Genomic DNA, 17,518 nt, shown 5'->3' on the forward strand with positions numbered 1-17,518 from the left:
GTGTGTGTGTGCGTGCGTGTGTGTGTGTGTGTGTGTGTGTGTGTGTGTGTGTGTGTGTGTGTGTGTGTGTGTGTGTGTGTGTGTGTGTGTGTGTGTGTGTGTGTGTGTGTGTGTTGCAGCAGAATATGGGCCTTCATTCCATCAGTGTGGCTGTGATCAGGTGATTGCCCTGGTCACCTGGATCTTGTAAGCCCCACACAGAGCATTCAGCAGTGTCTATTCAACTCTTAGGACCCAGTACCACAAATACAACTGTGTTACTTCAACACTTTGTAGCAACACTGAAGATGAGTGTTAAATGGGACACGTTTTTCTATAAGGTGTATTTGGTCATACTCTCTTGGGTGTTTTAATTCACACTGCAAAACTTACTGTGCAGGGTTTCACTAAAATATAGACTATACTGTGTAAGAAAGCCGGAGCAGTGGCCCCTTCAAGGTTCTTGAATGAGAAGGGTCATCACCCGTGACTTATGTCATGATGCACATTAAGGAACACATTCAAAAGCATTTAAGAGAACTGAAACCAGGAGTACAAGTCATTGTTTTTTGTTTTTCATTCGACAACTTTACTGCAATAATTTAGAACAGCAATTGTGTAAAGCATTAACGAAATGTGCAACAGTTTGCTCTGTTTTTAATCCTTTAAAAAAATCCAGAGATTTTATCTACCACATAAACATTAGACATATTTTCTTGTAGCGTATTCACAGACTATGTACACAGACATGCCACTGCCCTGGGCAAATGGACACAGCAGGATGATCTAAACAGGAGCTTTAAAAGCAGCACTGGGTCTGCAAAAATAAATGGCAATTTTCTGAATGTCTTTGCCTATCCTGCTGCGGGAAAAAAAACAAAAACAAAACAAACTCCACATTTGTGAAAAAAACACAACACTTTTGACAACTGTCAGAACATAAAAACTTCTGATTACAGTCTTTTAAAAAAAATGGCATCGCTCTTCGCCTACTGACAAGTTCCGTCCAGTGCTATTACACCTGTATGCATGTTTGTGCACATTGTGGGATATGATACAGGGATTTAACAATTTAGGACATTTGTATCAACATCAAAAAATGCTGAACCAAGAAATACATTCCATATTTTTTCTGTCTTTGGATGGTGAAAATGCAAGCAAAAGCTTCTCATCAGCACCTGTTAAGACAGATACAGTGATGGTGTCGCATAACAACAACAGCATCCTGTAGCGAGCTGCTCTGGGGTGCATTTCTGGAAAGCGTAGTTGTTAGCAGTTAGAAACTTCGGTAGTTGCCAATGGAAAATTGCATTGCAACCAACAAAGTAGCTAACATAGTTAGCAATTACGCTTTCCAGAAATGCACCCCAGTATCATGATCCCCATACATACACAGAAATACACACAGCCTTGGGTGGCTGCCCTCGCTGGCATCCAGTGAGTCCGTTCAAGTCCACTTGCCATGAAACTAATAGTACATATCAAGATAAAACAACCAATCACAGGAAACCGAGGAGAAGAGAAGAGTGAGGAGCAGACAGAAGGAGAAGGCATGAACAAGTGCACTTTACCTCTCAGAGCAGATGACTAGTATATACAAACGTTCATATCTATGCAAAAAAAAAAACACATAATACATTCAATATCAAAGTTCCGTAAGGTGCTAATATACCTTGTATATTTTTGCTGGAGGTGCAAGTCATGTGGCTGTCTCATATGGTTGTCCTCAGCGGACACAGTAGTCTAAACACTTGCAGTGTGCAGGGGGGTTGGAGTGGGACGAGGTCAAACAACATGTTTAGGTCGCAAATACTCTTTAGATAGGAGGCTGTAGGCTGTGCCCTATGTTGTGTTTTAATGTGTTGCATGTCAGGCAAACACTGTACCAGCATGGGAGACTGGTTTTTTTTTTGGGGGGGGGGGTAGCTAACATTATTCAAAAACACAAAACATTATTTGACAGTAGACCAAAAATCTGAGATTGGGGAGGGGGAGGGGGGAGCCGTAAAAGTAAAATGGGGGGGGAGGGGGTGGGTGTCAAGGGGTCTCCAATAAAGAAACGTCCAGTTACAAATGTCCTAGTCTTAAACCCTGTGCTCAGTTCGACAGTTAACCCTCCTTTGTAAAATAATAATAATATTATCCCATTCAAGAACTCCCGGTGAGGTATATAAGTAACTGCATTCAAGCACTGAGGAAAGCCTGAATGGTGTGGTATATTACAAATGCGGCAGAGTTACATGTGCAAGAGGCATCACTGACAAATACTGTGGCAATTTGTTGATGGTAAACACCTTAGTTGAGGTCAGTATGATACATCCAAGTGTCCCATAGTTAATTCCAAATTAAATTTGAAAAAAAAAAATATATATAGCTGCAGTCGGGTTAAGAGTAAGTTCTAAATCATGTAGGCCTATTGCACTATATAAAGTGTCTGATGTAGATAAAAAAAGCTTTTTCCCCAAAAGTCAACAGTTTTGATAAACAATCACATCTGGATGTACTAGATAGCATTATGCACATTGCTGACGTCAATCAAAGTCGATTATCATTCAAATATATCATGGATAAAGTGCAAAAGGCACAGATTGTTACAACGTCCCCCAACCTCCCCAAAGAAAATAACCAATTCAGATGTGAACCAATATTGAAGCTACTTTGAATAAAAAAATATGAAAATAATAATAAACAAAGCTTTCAAAACAAATTCTCAGAAACACTACACATTGAATGTTGAATGGAGTTAAATTAAGCTATCAAGATAAATAGGGACTTTGTACAAGCAAAAGACAGTGAAAACTGATTATGTACCGTCGTTTTCGTTTCGGATGGTGTCACTCCCGTCATTGTTATCGTCGTTCTCATGACTCTGATCCCCTTCGGCGGGGGATCCCAATTCCGCCTCGGTTGACACGTCCTCGCATGGACTGGGACAGTCTTTGATCTGTGAGGTCATGCTGAATCCGCTGACCTTATCTGCCGTCAGCCCGGGGAAGGCGGCTGCTGCTGCCGCCGCCTGAGCCGGGAGCCCCGGGTACAGCCACGGGAAAGGGCTGGTCAGAGCCGCCGCGGCTGCAGGATACACATACTTCTCCAGGTTACTTTTATCAAACAAAGGCATGTAGGACGCAGCCGCTGAGGGGTTTATGAAATAGAAAGGCATGCAAAACGGAGCTTGCTGTCCAACACCTGTGATTCCCATCAACGAGTTCATGAAAGCCAGATCAGGGCGGCCGGCAGGGTCTACACTCCCCACGCCACTGCCAGTCCAGTTCATCTTTGGTTTTTTGGCAGAGCGATCATCCCCGAACTCCTGCTTGATCTTGACCCCCTTTGCGCCCTGCGCCTTTTCGCCCTCGCATCCTTTCTCCTGCTTCCCGTCGCCCCTCTCCGCCTCCCCGCCGTATCCACTGTCAGTGTCAGTGTCGTTTTCGTTCAGTTCTGTGGTCTGAGTCCTCTGGATGACCGGGACACAGTTCGCTTGGCCGTCTCCTCCTTTGGGGCCGTTGTCGTGGTCCTGAAGTGGATGCTGCAGTAGCAGCTGCTGTGCGCTACTGGGCTGGAACTGCGTGGAAACTTTGTGCAAGTGGCCGACGAGCTGCGCGCATCTCTGCTCGCGTGTAGTCCAGTTCTCGAACTTGCTCAGGTACTGCAGCACTTCTTTGGCGCACGCCTGGAACCCGGAGTGGAACGCTTCCAGATCCGCGTGGAAGGAGGATTTCATCGACCGGTCCCCTGTCATGCAACAATGAGCAAGGGAGGGGATGAGTTTACTGGCTTTTATTTCTCAGAGACTGATTTTTGTTTTCACGGGAGTTACAAACAGAAACATGTCATAAACTTCTTAGCATTTGCTCAGACTGTTACCTAACAGTATGGTTATTTGTTTTTCCGAGGCGCAACTATGTGGGATCACGGTTATGTAATTTAGCCTACCGTTCTGCAAAGCGATTATCTTCTGGTGCTGCTGCTCGGTCACAGCAGTCAAGGCGTTCAAGTGCTTCAAAGTTAACTCAAGAACAACTGCTTTCTCCAAATGCCCAAGAGTCTAAAAAGGAACAGAATGGTACATTTAGACACGAGTGTTGTCATGCGTATACGCCATCGCATCTACCAAAGAGATTGAACACTTAGGCTAGAGAAAACAAACTTACCGTCAATTTCAAATGTTCAGGTAACAAATCTTTGAGCTGTGCAATACATTCATTAATCCTGTCTCGTCTTTTCTTCTCTATCAGCCGATGAGGCAATTTATAGGCATCCTGTATGCAAAGAAAAAGAGTAATAAAATGTATCAGAAATAATTAACAACACAAAATCTGAAGAAAAACAAGGCGACGGTCACTGTTACAATGTTTCTGTTGACTTACCTTTCCGTCCTCGCGCTTCATCCCTCTTTTAGATTTACATACATAGAGAGAAGAATAGTCCACCCTGAAAGAAAACAGAACAAGTCCAGGTGTTAACGAGAGGTCCCGCTCATTTTGACCGGTAGGCAATGGCGTGGAAAGTATTAAATAGGCATGTTTGATAAAGAATTACCCCAGGAAATCCGCTCTGTCAATGTACTGTCGGTCCTGGAGGCGTGATATTCTTTCATCCATAATTTATCTTTTTCAAAAAATCCTGCTTTTCAAACTTCTTTGGCTTGCGAGAGTTTTTAAATCCAACTCCAGTGAATGAAGAGACAGTGCACGGCGTGCGTTTGTCCACTGGCGCTGCACTTCAGAATGATGCCTGATTTCCTAGACTGCCACTTTGCCACAGCACTTTGTGCTAGACCAAGAGCGCACGCGCGCCTCCTGAAGGGAACGGCTCCGAACTCACGTGTAAACTGCACCAGCTCAAAGTCCAGTAATTAAGCGCACTGAGAAGTCGCGCGTCTTGTGGCATCGGGTAACATCTCTTTCGGCTTTTAATTGGGCCAGGTTTTATTAGACTATCTCCTCTGTTCCCTTATGTGCCCCGTGTACTCGTGAATGATAAATCTGTTCGCATCGTAAGTGTAGCCTAAATATCAAACTACGCCACTATGAAGTTCATGTTTGTTTGCGCCCAGGGCTGTTTATATAATGACATGGGATACGGCACGTTTGTTGAGCTAACGATATGTCCAACACAGACCAGAGCAAAGATACGAAACTGTTTGCACGTTTGCGTTCAGGGGAAGGCGCAGTGTGCTGCCGTAGCAGACTGTCTGGTTGTCCTGACGCGGGAACTCGGCTTCCATGGCACCTTGGTGAGGTGTGTTTTCGTGGATAACGGCTTAACTCTGCGTGCAGCAACACGTGTCCCCTCAGTGGTCGAGTGATGCTGCTGGTGACTAATTTTGCACAGGAACTTGAGTCTCAGCCACACACACACACACACTCACCGCGCTATTCTACGGCGTGTATTCATCCACATAAGCATATCTGATGTCCTCTTAAATGGGTGCCAGGAAAGTAGCCATTTAAACAGCACTGTGTATTTATAGGGAAGTAGGGTTACCGTGAACTTATTTTTTAACAATTAGGAAAATTACTGAAGATAAATAAAAAATAAATAAATAAAACACATTTTTACAATTAAATACAGAAATAGACCTAAAGTTTTGATAAAGGCTAAGCTCAAATTGCACATGTTACCTGTGTGTGTCGTAAGTTATTAAGTATTATCCCATTTGATGTTGCATTATGTTTGTAGGCTACTGTAGCTTGTTGTATTGTATTATAGGCCTACTGGAGTTAAGGACGGAGTGTTGTTTTTTAATATAGTTTTAAATTTGTCGGACATTTCAAAAGTAAAACTAGAAGTAAATTCATGATGTAAATAGTAAGTAGGCCTACAGTAAGTAGTAGTAGTAACCTACATATTATATTGTTGTTACACCCGTTACTCCGTTATCAACAGTTAGCCTACATCAAAGCCCCGTGTCTGCGTCCCTGGTCACCTGTGATGGAGTGGCAGCGTATTTTTGTTTGTTTGTTGTTGTTTTTTTACCAACACTTTTACTTTGGACACATCTGTATGTTCACTTTCCCCTCTTGATGTCAAATCCAACAAAATCCATGTTGAAATGCACAATCTGTCAACAGATTGTCCATATGGGGTAAGCACCACAGGACCCAGGGGCACCAACCATTTTTTTAAGTATTTCATTTATTGTTCACTTAAAATAACTAAAAATACAGCCATTAAGATTGGCCCCAGCCAGCGACCACAGTACATGTTGACAATGCACGCCTCCCCCGGTGAAACTCAGCCTTCCTACGCCGATGGCACCCGCACAACCCCAAACCATGTCCGCCCCAGCACCATCCAAGCATGGGGCACTTGTCGGCACCAGCCATTTTTAACCATTGGGGGCACCACATGACACAAGCTTTAACAATATTTTTCATAAAGGGGGTCACCTGTGAGGTTTAGTGCCTGGGGGCATCACATTGGCTAAATGCGGTCCTGCCCATGTGTTGAGGGTAGTATCAGGGCTGGACTGGCCATCTGGCATAGCGGGTATTTCCCGGTGGACCCCGCACCATCGTGGGCCCCTGTTTTCAGACATGTTTAAAAAATTAATTAATTAATTTTAAAAAAACTTTTTTTACATAGTATGCACCGGTAAGTCAGTTCTGCACCGCTAATTATGAGGAGCCCCTTTATCCCAAAAGTGCCCATGCTCTATTTCTCCTGGGTGGGTGGGTCTGTTCTGGTCACCATATGGTTGTCTTAATAGCTCAGTCAGTTCTGTTCTGCCCATGGCCATTTATATTTGTGAAATTGGGACAATGATGATGTCGCATTGTAAAATTAGAAAGACCTTTTGAGCCAATTAAATGGGTGACAGGAACATCATGATCAGAGGCCTAATGTACAGTATGCAAAATGGTGCGATATTTCCAATAAGGCATCGCAAGTGTTTTTGTGTAAATGTTAATATATGCAAAAACACTGTGGGCCACTTTTCATCATTTGAGTTGGGCCAGTAAGGAGGCCAACTTTGAGGTGGCATATTGAAACAAACTCACAGTGTTTGAATAGCAGACTTATAGGTTTACTCTGGATTTGTACATACTGTATTTCACACACCTACTGCATAAACACCTATAGAATTAAGAGTAGGCCTACAATATCATGGATATCGCAGAAAACAAAAAAGTGTTCATTTTGCCTCTCCATAACAGTCTGTCTCTCCATAAGACTTAACCACATAGAATTACTCACATACAAACATTTTTAGACTGATACATTATACAGGTGTGCTCTATGTAGTTCCCAGCTAATGTAGTGAATTCTGGTAAATTAGGCCACTTTATTGCATATAAGTTAACCCCTTAAGACACGGCATTATAAATTAGCTGTTACCAGAATGGCAATGACCAAGTCGTAATGTATTTCTAAAGGCCCCATGCACTGTCATAGTAATGTAGTACTATAGCAGTTAACTTTCAATGTCTATTACAGTGTGCCACCGGAGGTACGGCGTGCATTAAGGGGTTAATGAGAAAAAGTGGCCCAATTTACCTGAATTCACCATACTATTGTAAGACTGCTGTGGAGCTGTGGAGAAAGTGCAGGCATCTACCAAAGAATTGTGATGGAGTTCAAGTAGCCTATATAGTAAGCTACATTAGAGAGTAGAGTGTTTTTATTGTCACTATATAAATACAGTACAGTGCAGTACAGTATTGCACTTTTTTTTCTTTTTTTTTAACTTTTGCCCTAAAGCCCTCACATGCTAGCGGGTCACATTACCCCCTTCATCCCAATCATGTGACACATGGGTAGACTGGGCTGGGCTGGGCTGGGCTGCTAGGCTGGTTTTGTTTTGAGTAGGGCCTGCAGTGCATGACAGCTCTGCCCCAAGGACTCGCCTGTTGCCCCCAAAATGCCTGGCTGGCTGCACAGTTTTTTTCAGTCATTCAACAACACATACAGAGTAGAACCAAATAGAAGGGTGTTAAACTGACTCTCTCCGAGTGTTAAACTGACACAGCGAAATTCACTGGCTGGCTGACTGGCTGTGACGTTACGTGTTTTTTGTGCCTGGGCTCGCCTCCCCTAATTGCTGTTTTTCCCTCCTAATCAGCCATCCGCCTCTGACTCCTCAGAGAGGCGTGCAGGAGGGAGGGAGAGGTCGATGGAGGGAGAGGGCGATGGAGCTCCCTGTTAGTCCGCCAGCCAGCCAGCCAGCCAGCCAGCTAGTCGTGTGTTGGAACCCCCCTTTGTGATCTCCCCTCTCTCCAGTCTCCCTGACTCAATCCCTTCCTCTCCTCTCCGCCTCTCTATCCCCTATCACTCTTCCACTCTCTCCGCTCTCTATCCCTCTTTTCTGCACTCTCCTCTCCTCTCCTCTGCTCCGCTCTGCACTGCTCTGCTGTTGCTCTATATGTGGCGTGCGGGCAACTGTAGGAATCTGCTCCAAATGCTTTCCATATTAGTTCAGAGCCTCTCCGGTTCCAAATAGCCTAGCAGCCGCGGTACGGGCCTCTCCTCTCTCTGCTCTCCGTGAACGGGGAGGGGAAGGCTAAGGCTAAGGCTAAGGGAATGGCAATGGGAATGGGAAAGGGAGGGGGGATGGGACAGCTACCGTCAACCAGCGGGGAGAGGAGAGAGCTTGGTGCCAGTAGGGCAGAGGACAGAGCTGCGAGAGAGAAAGGAGCAGAGTACAGGAAGAGAGGAGGAGAGGAAGACACGCACGGAAGAGTGCGAGAGGGGCTAGGAGGAAGAGAAAGTAAACAAGAGTTACAGAAGAGCCATAAACACAGAGAAGAGAACAGAAGAAGAGAAGAGAAGAGAAGAGAAGAGAAGAGAAGAGAAGAGAAGAGAAGAGAAGAGAAGAGAAGAGAAGAGAAGAGACTTCCAGCCAGTGGAAAACAACAGATTATAGCTGCAGCCAGTCAGTGAAGGAAGTGAGGAAGGACGGAAGGCAGGAAGGAAGGCAGGAAGCAGTCACAAACCAACTAAACAAGCAAGCAAGTAAACAACCCAAGCAGTGAGCGTGTGCGGCCGACAAGTGCATTATGGGAGGCCAGAAAGAGAAGATGGTCCAGAGCCAGGGAGGAGGAGGAGGAGTAGGTGGTGAGGAGGTCCAGACGTGCTGTGGCTGCCGCTTCCCGCTGCTCGTGGCCCTGCTGCAGCTGCTGCTGGGGGTGGCCATCGCCGTCCTGGCCTTCATCATGGCCGCCACCAGCCCCTCGCTGCTGGTCCGGGAGACCCCACACTGGGCGGGCATCATCGTAAGCTGTGGAACGCCTTCTCTCGTCAATCTGTGTCTCGTCTACCTTTTTTCCTCTATACCTTCTTGTGATCCTGTGCTGTTCTCTATCACTTTTCCTCCTCTGGTCTCCTCTATCACTTCTCCTCCTCTGGTCTCCTCTCCTCTCCTTATTGGACTATTTCTCTATGAATCCACCTCTCCTCTCTTCCTCTTCTCTCTCTCTCTTCTTCTTCTTCTTCTTCTTCATCTTCTTCTTCTCTTGTACCTTTGCACTGTCATTCTCTCTGTCAAGTACTCTATTAGATATCGTCTTTGTCTTCCTCTATCTCTTCCTTTTTTAAGGCTACTCTTTCTCTGTCCGTCTCAGTCAAGTGTTCTAGTTTGCATGGCATGCGGAATCCACTCTATGGCTTGGCCAAAGCATGAGGTTAACCAAACTAACCAACCACAAAGCCAAGTCCAAGTCTGTCCCTGAACACTGTATGCACACACATACGCGCGCACGCACGCACGCACGCACGCACGCACGCACGTACGCACGCACGCACGCACACACACACACACACACACACACACACACACACACACACACACACACACACACACACACACACACACACACACACACAAACACACACACACACACACACACACACACACACACACACACACACACACACACACACACACGTCCCACAGACAGTTCAGAAAGGCAATCGCAGCACTCCCTACTAATGTGTCCATGTCTAGTAGCCTATGTGTTTGTTCAAACACACACACACACACACACACACACACACACACACACACACACACACACACACACACACACACACACACACACACACACACACACACACACACACACACCATGTTCACGTGAAACACACTCCCTGACCACTTTCACTGTATCGTGTCTAGTCCCTCTCCAATAAGGCAGTGGTACTGTAATCTAGTTGTTTTGGAAATGCTCCTCTGCTTGCTCACTGTCTGACACATTGGTACTAAATTCAACCGCATGCCACTGTCACAAGTCATCAGATCAAAGAAATCTTATCTGCTGTATCTGGAAGTGGGCAAATGGTGTGCCAACGTTGATAAGTTTCACAGAATTAAACTTTAACACCCCACATGACTCAGAGGATAATGACTCACTAAAAGCTGGTGTGTGTGTGTGTGTATCATTTCAACTTGGCATGGCTTATGGTTATTTTGAAAGAGGCTAAAGGGCATGCAGTGTTTAGTTAACATTAAATGCAGAGGTGTATAAAGTAGAAGGAAGTTCATGTTGTAAGTGCAACACTAGTACATGCTGTTACATAGTTGTTACACCACTATACCTAATGAGTAGCCTTGATGGATTCTACTTTATTTTACTTAATTTTCTACTTCCATTTTACGTCCATGTTTTACGTCCACGTTGTGCACCTCTGATAATATGGGAGCAGGAACATTCGGAGAGGCAGTGTGTCCATGGAGAGTACTATAACAAGCCAAAACGGTAGACACACAAGCAGTGCTTAGGCTGATGCTATGTAAAGAACGTCAGCTACTGTGACACAAGGTCCATCTTTTTGCGAACACTTACGCCTCAGATGTAAACATGTTGACTGTTAGCCAGCGGCTTGGCCTGACTAACTTATTTTCAGAGATTTGCCTCATTTATTTCTGTTCGTTGACTCTGATAATGTTATTTCCAGTGGGAACTGTTAATTGACTTTAAAAAAAGGTGCTGGCCTGACGTTTAATTCAATTCTCCGCCACAGCCTTGTTGATATTTTTTAAATGAGCTGCACCTGACCCATGTGTCGTGCGTTGATCAGGCAGAGAAACACATCCTCTTTTAAAACGTCCAGACAGGAAGCCACAGCAGTTCTCAAGTACAGTATAAATGCAAGTAGGCCTTATTTCAAAGCAGTGAGTTCAGAAGTTGTAGCGTACACACTGTAGGCACTGCACAACATATCTTAGCCAGTTGTAAGACTTTTGATTAACCCTGCAGTACTAGGATAAACTGATAAAATAACCAAAGATAATTTTGGATATTGAAGACATTTAAATATCTCCTTTGCTCCAAATTTGTCAAAAGTGAGGTTCTTCAGAAAGCACAATTTGTATGCAATTATTTGAATCAAACCATTTGAATGGCATACAGCTGCAGAAATGTCCTCATTATAGCCATAGAGAGTAAATGGCACTTTCTGTGTTATGTTGTGGACGGTTATAGCGACTAGCGCAAGCAGGCAGGGCAGGCAGACACACATTGCTCCTGACTGAGGTAGGCTACATGTCATCTCTGCTATTTTAGCCCCTTGCTCCATATAGACTCCTGACTCCTGTGGCGTGCTATGGGGTGGCGACAAGCTGTCTCTGGTGGTCCTAGTTTATTGTGCAGGAGAGGGTGGCTGGCAGGGTTGCCAGATGAGACTGATGATTTCCAGCCCAAAAAATGTTCAAACCCACCTGGAAGCACTAAATCCTGCCCAATTCTATAGATTTCCATGGCCAACAATCAGCAGAAAACCCGCCCAAGTGCCATTTTAATCCGCAGATGGCCATCCTAAGCAGCCCAATTGGGCGGGAAACCGTCCAATCTGGCAACACTAGTGGCAGGGAAATGGAAGGAGAAGGGGAGGTGGGAGGATAAGGGCATTGTTTTGCTCATGGTGACTGTTGTGTGTAAGGTGTTGTGGCTGCTCGTCGAGCTGAGCTACAGTATCCCCCTTCAGGATTGAGATATGTTAACAGAACTTTTTGTAGCTCATTATGATGATGATACAGCCCACACCTTGACAGAACAGTGGCACTGTATGAGGCAACATGGCATCATAAAAGTAAGTAAGATAGCATCCCGATTCAAACAGTCTATTGGGTTTGTGCATAACGCCTTTGCATGTTGACTCGACATGTTGCTCCACAACACCCTGAGACAGGTTAAGTTTTGGCATGGTTTTGGTCGTTGGTCAGCCCTTGCTTGTTTCGCTGTTCTTGGCAAAAGTAAAGCAGCAGAAGAATTGCTTTGCTGACAGTTTAGGGTTAGGTATGGTTTTAGTCTGGGCACAGCAGAACATTTTTCACGTTTAGCAACAGAAATTACCCCTCATCACGTGACAAAAGTGCTTTCCCGTGGCGTTGATGCAAAGGTGTCGCACCTCAATGCGGAATGCACTGTCATGAGATACATACACCTTTACTTGATGCCAGTCTGTCTATCATGAGGTACATACACCTTTACATGATGCCAGTCTGTCAGAGGCCACGTGCCGTTACGCTCCACTGTGAGGCCCAAGGAGCTGGAGCAGCAAAGCAAAGCTGATGTGATGATGATGATGAGGAGAAAGAGGATGGTGATGATGATGATGGTGCTCACCCCACAGTCACCCTTTCCCCCTCGGCCCTCCTCTCCCTCCCCTCCCCTCGCCTCCCCTCGCCTCCCCTCGCCTCCCCTCGCCTCATGATGCTGGCTGGCTGGCTGGCCATCAATGAGCCTGCAGCCACTCCGCTGCTTATAGAGTTAGAGCCTCACGAGACAGAGGAAAAACACTTAGGTCACCAAGAAAACCCTCTCCCCTCCTTCCTCTCCTCTCCTCTCCTCTCCTCTCCTCTCCTCCTCTCCCTCTTCTACCGCCCGCCTGCTTCCTAAGAACCTGGGGAAAACAATTAAATTAGATACTGCACGTTAGTCACAAGACAGCACTGGGACTGAGAGGGAGAGTGTTATCACGGGCGAGAGAGAGAGAGAGAGAGAGAGAGAGAGAGAGAGAGAGAGAGAGAGAGATAGAGATAGCGGAGGAAAAACTATTCAATTTACCACGGGCCGTGATTACATTATCAGATGACAACTCAATGGTTGCACAATGTTGATTACTGCGCTCATGAAAAACCCTGGAATGAGCGGGGAATTGAAGAAGGCTGCAGAGCCACAAATAAGATTAAGGTCGAATGCTCAGCAAAAAAACAAATGGTAGCTATGTGTTTATAAGTTGGTGCACAATGACAACTATTGTGAGAGCCAGGCCTGCGGCGCACATGCACACACGCTCATTAAAGCTTCATGGACAGCTGTGTATGAAAACTAGGCCAATTTCCTGGAATAATAATAATAATCATCATTTGTTTTGAAAGTGTATGAAGATATGGGGCTTTATCCACAGTTCTGCACAGAGAGCTGTATCTAATGACATCTCACTTGTCTTTCTTTTTGTCTCTATACTCCTTTGTTCTATCACTGTCTTTCTCCTTCCCTCTGTCTTCATTTGTCTGTTTCTCTACATCCCTTGCACACCCTGTCTGTCTGTCTGTCTGTCTGTCTGTCTGTCTGTCTGTCTGTCTGTCTGTCTGTCTGTCTGTCTGTCTCTCTCTCTCTCTCTCTCTCTCTCTCTCTCTCTCTCTCTCTCTCTCCCAGATGTGTGTGGTGTCTCTGCTGGGGTTTCTCCTCTATCTGATCACATACCTGCCTGATGAGAGGACGTCCATGCAGTTTGTTGCCAAGGTAAGAGTGAAGGGAAGGCTCATGGCTCTCTCTCTCTCTCTCTCTCTCTCTCTCTCTCTCTCTCTCTCTCTCTCTCTCTCTCTCTCTCTCTCTCTCTCTCTCTCTCTCTCTCTCTCTCTCTCTCTCTCTCTCTCTCTCTCTCTCTCTCTCTCTCTCTCTCTCACACACACACACACACACGCCCATGCACGCATGCACCTCCGCGATGAAGGATGTTGACATGACAAGCTAGCACTGAATTTCCCCTGAAATGCCACAAGTGCCACTGTGTCACAGCCACACCGCCACTGCCACTAAACCACAGTCTTTCATAACCACCATTACTCAGCTGGCCATTTACTCAGAACTGTTGCTCTGCCATATGCGTCACTAGCAACAGGCATGGGAGCCAGACGGGGTTTTTTTTGCCAATGTAATTTTCCAAGCTATGAATTGTTTTGCACTGCACTTACTGTACTGTTTTGTAGGCTGTATAGTACCTCCACTTAATGAGAGAGAGAGAGAGAGAGAGAGAGAGAGAGAGAGAGAGAGAGAGAGAGAGAGAGAGAGAGAGAGAGAGAGAGAGAGACAGAGACAGAGACAGAGATGGAGAGAGAGAGAGAGAGAGAGAGAGAGAGAAACAGGGGCTGGGGTAGAGAGAGAAAGAGAGGCAGGCAGGCATTTATGCAGACAAGAGTAGATGTTGACTGCCGGCCACATGCCGGCCTCCCAAGGCACAGCAATGATAAACACATTTAAGGCACAGGGGGGTGAGGAAGATGATGGAGAGGAGGAGGAGGATTGAGGGGCAGGAGGACACCTAATGCGTATCTTCCTCGCGGCCTGTCCTGTCCTGTCGCCACAGCATAGCTCCTCATTAGAGGCCAATGGTGCTGCCTGCAAGTCATGCCGTCAGCACCACGCCAGCACGGCCAGCACAGACAGTAACAGTGGAGGCAGCACAGTTCTGATTCAACACGCTGAGCACAGGACCAACTGGAGGAGTGTTGAATTAACCCCTGTTAACAGAATGGCAATGACCAAATCGTAATGTATTACTAAAGGCACGTGCACTGTCATAGTAGTATAGTACTAGTTAGCTTTCAATGTCTATTACAGCGTGCCACAGGAGGTACGGCATGCATTAAGGGGCTACCATCGCAGCGTTTGCCATCAGAACCACTCCAGCGTATAGGCAGCCTATAGGAAGCATAGAGATCAGCAGACATAGAACCCAGCCTACATGTAGGCTATGTAGGCTATACAGTACTAGGCAAGGACAGTGCAAAGTGCGGAGTACATTTTACATTGTTACTTCAGCATATAGAGTAGGATAAACTGGATGAGTGCTAAGTGTGACTCTAAGTGTAGACGTAACTAACAAACAGCCCCAGCATGCAACAGCAGCATTAGTGGAGACTATACAGCACAGAGCAGAGTGTGCACCGTAAGTGTTGTCCATTATACACTCAGCGAGTCAGATCTAGCACCTTTAAGGTGCGCTGTGTGATATTTTTACTAAGTAGTTTCATGTTGCCGATTCACAAATGTTACCTTTTTCACAAATGCTTACCACCATCAAATTATTTATCATAATCATTTATTATGACTGGAAAAATTGCACTTTTCATAAAAGGAAAAGGTGGATCTTCTTCCATGTCCGCCATTTTGAATTTCCAGAAATAGACATTTTTTTAGCAGCAAAACATACAGGGGGTGGACAAAATATCTGAGACACCTGTCATTTTAGTGTGGGAAGTGTCATGGCTCAAGTGGACCAGCCTGTTGGCCAATCTTCATTAATTGCACTTTGCACCGTTAAAGGGAAGTGTGAAGGTTCAATTAGCAGGGTAAGCACAGTTTTGCTCAAAATGTTCCAATGCACACAACATTATGGGTGATGTATCAGAGTTCAAAAATTAGATATTCTTGGTGCGTGTGTAGCTGTTGCATCTTTGACCAAGACAGCAAGTTTTTGTGATGTATCAAGAGCCACGGTATCCAAGGTAATGTCTGCACACCACCAAGAAGGATGAACCACATCCAACAGGATTAACTGTGTTGACACAAGAGGAAGCTGTCTGAAAGGGATGTTTGGGTGACCGGCCGTGTATATTGACCCCGTGGATCTCTCGATGGACCATTCTGGTGGAAACAGGAGAGTTGAGGTGCACATTTAATTCTACGGTGATTTGGACAGCTGTGGTTTTATGTTTTTGGGATTCATTTCGGGTTAGCTCCCAAACATTCGAGTATTCATACAGCTTCCTCTTGCATCCACAGTTAATCCTGTTGGATGTGGTTCATCGTTCTTGGTGGTGTGCAGATAATACCTTGGATACCGTGGCTCTTGATACATCACAAAGACTTGCTGTCTCAGTCAAAGATGTAACAGCTACACGCACCAAGAATTTCTCAATTTTGAGCCCTGATACATCACCCATTATGTTGTGTGCATTACGAAATTTTGAGCAAAACTGTGCTCTTACCCTGCTAATTGATAATTAAGTGTGAACCTTCACACTTCCCTTTGTGCAATTACTGAAGATTGGCCAACAGGCTGGTCCACTTGAGCCATGAAACTTCCCACACTAAAATGACAGGTGTCTCAGATATTTGTCCACCCCCTGTAAGTCATAATAGTAATTACTACTTTGTAAATGTTCATGAAAATAACCAATTTGGCAATAGGCAGCACATAGTCCTACACAGTGCACCTTTAAGTGTTACAGTAAATTAACCTGCAAAATGTGCTGTACAGCACACTGTGGGAAACAGCCCAGGGATACAGGCAGTCAGCACATTAGTCGCATAGTAAATGTTGCAGAGTCAATTCAACAAATAAACATTCTTAGTAATTTTCTATGTTGCATTAAGACTGTAGTATTTACTGTGAAATTACAGTTTTTCTCGATTGCTTCCACACAATTTCTGGTACTTCACACACAATTCTTGGAACATCTCACCCGTTTCCCAGCTCCCCTAACCAATGTCACTGAACACTAAGCGCAATTCCTTCTTTACACTCACATTTCAGTTTTAAAACACAGTCTTTTCAAACCACTACACACAATTATCTGGATTACACCTAATTTTCGTGAAGAAAATCCCTGGTTGCCGCATTGAACACACTGCCATACTATGTTCACTTCCTCATCACATGGGCAAACTCTCTTCATACCGGTTTACAATCTGAAATCATCATCCCATAAGGAGACACATTGCATGTGATATTGATGAAAACATGAGTGGATGCAATGAGAAAACATATTTGTTTAGTTTTTGAACTCCAAAATATGTTACAAGAGATCACTTTCATGTGGTTACCCATTATTTTACAATAAATTAGTGCAATTTTTTTAAATGTCAGAAAAATATGTAAAATATACACACATCTGTGTAAAGAGTCTAAAAACAATAGTTCAGTATTTTATTACAGAAAATACTCTCTTTAGTAAGTAGAACACTGAAGAAAATAAGTTTCTACTCTGTGTCAAGTTGAGTATAGAGTTTTACCTTGTGCATATTAGTGTTCAATGGTTCACATAAGAGTGTATTAAAATGACTGCTTGTGTGTGTCATTTGAGAACAAAATGACCTTTTTAGAAGAGAGTACATTGTTTTGAGACAAGACGTGCATTTTTCAGAGGTAGTGAGGAGTTTTGCCCGTTGTGTGTGAGGTTTGGAGATTTGTGTATAGAGTTTTGAGAATTCGAGAACTGATTCCAAAACTTGTGTGTAAGCAATCGAGAAAAACTGTAACATTGCATGTTTTACTGTGTGGGCAGCAGTGGGCTGGGGACAGATCTTGTATAGGCCTAGGTCAGAGCAGAGCAGAGCAGAGCAGAGTAGAGCAGAGTAGAGTAGAG

At 44.8% G+C, this 17,518-nt stretch overlaps 2 protein-coding genes across 2 annotated transcripts in view; one reads left to right on the forward strand and one right to left on the reverse strand.

Annotated features, from left to right (window-relative positions):
- Positions 1–314: 314 nt before the first annotated feature.
- bhlhe41 (basic helix-loop-helix family, member e41) lies at positions 315–5,395 on the reverse strand. Its single transcript, XM_063196401.1, has 5 exons — positions 4,522–5,395; positions 4,350–4,413; positions 4,134–4,241; positions 3,916–4,027; positions 315–3,714 (listed from the first exon to the last, which is right to left on the reverse strand). The coding sequence occupies exons 1-5, from the start codon at positions 4,581–4,583 to the stop codon at positions 2,783–2,785; spliced, it is 1,278 nt and encodes a 425-aa protein (XP_063052471.1). The 5' UTR covers positions 4,584–5,395; the 3' UTR covers positions 315–2,782.
- Positions 5,396–8,536: 3,141 nt separating this feature from the next.
- sspn (sarcospan (Kras oncogene-associated gene)) overlaps positions 8,537–17,518 on the forward strand; it is a 20,225-nt gene continuing 11,243 nt past the window's right edge. Inside the window, exons 1-2 of the mRNA XM_063196402.1 lie at positions 8,537–9,197; positions 13,584–13,670. Coding sequence (XP_063052472.1) covers positions 8,982–9,197; positions 13,584–13,670 — 303 coding nt within the window. The 5' untranslated portion in view covers positions 8,537–8,981. The remainder of the gene's footprint in view (positions 9,198–13,583; positions 13,671–17,518) is intronic.

The sequence above is a fragment of the Engraulis encrasicolus genome, chromosome 4, assembly GCF_034702125.1.
Source record: "Engraulis encrasicolus isolate BLACKSEA-1 chromosome 4, IST_EnEncr_1.0, whole genome shotgun sequence".
NCBI classification, from domain to species: domain Eukaryota; kingdom Metazoa; phylum Chordata; class Actinopteri; order Clupeiformes; family Engraulidae; genus Engraulis; species Engraulis encrasicolus.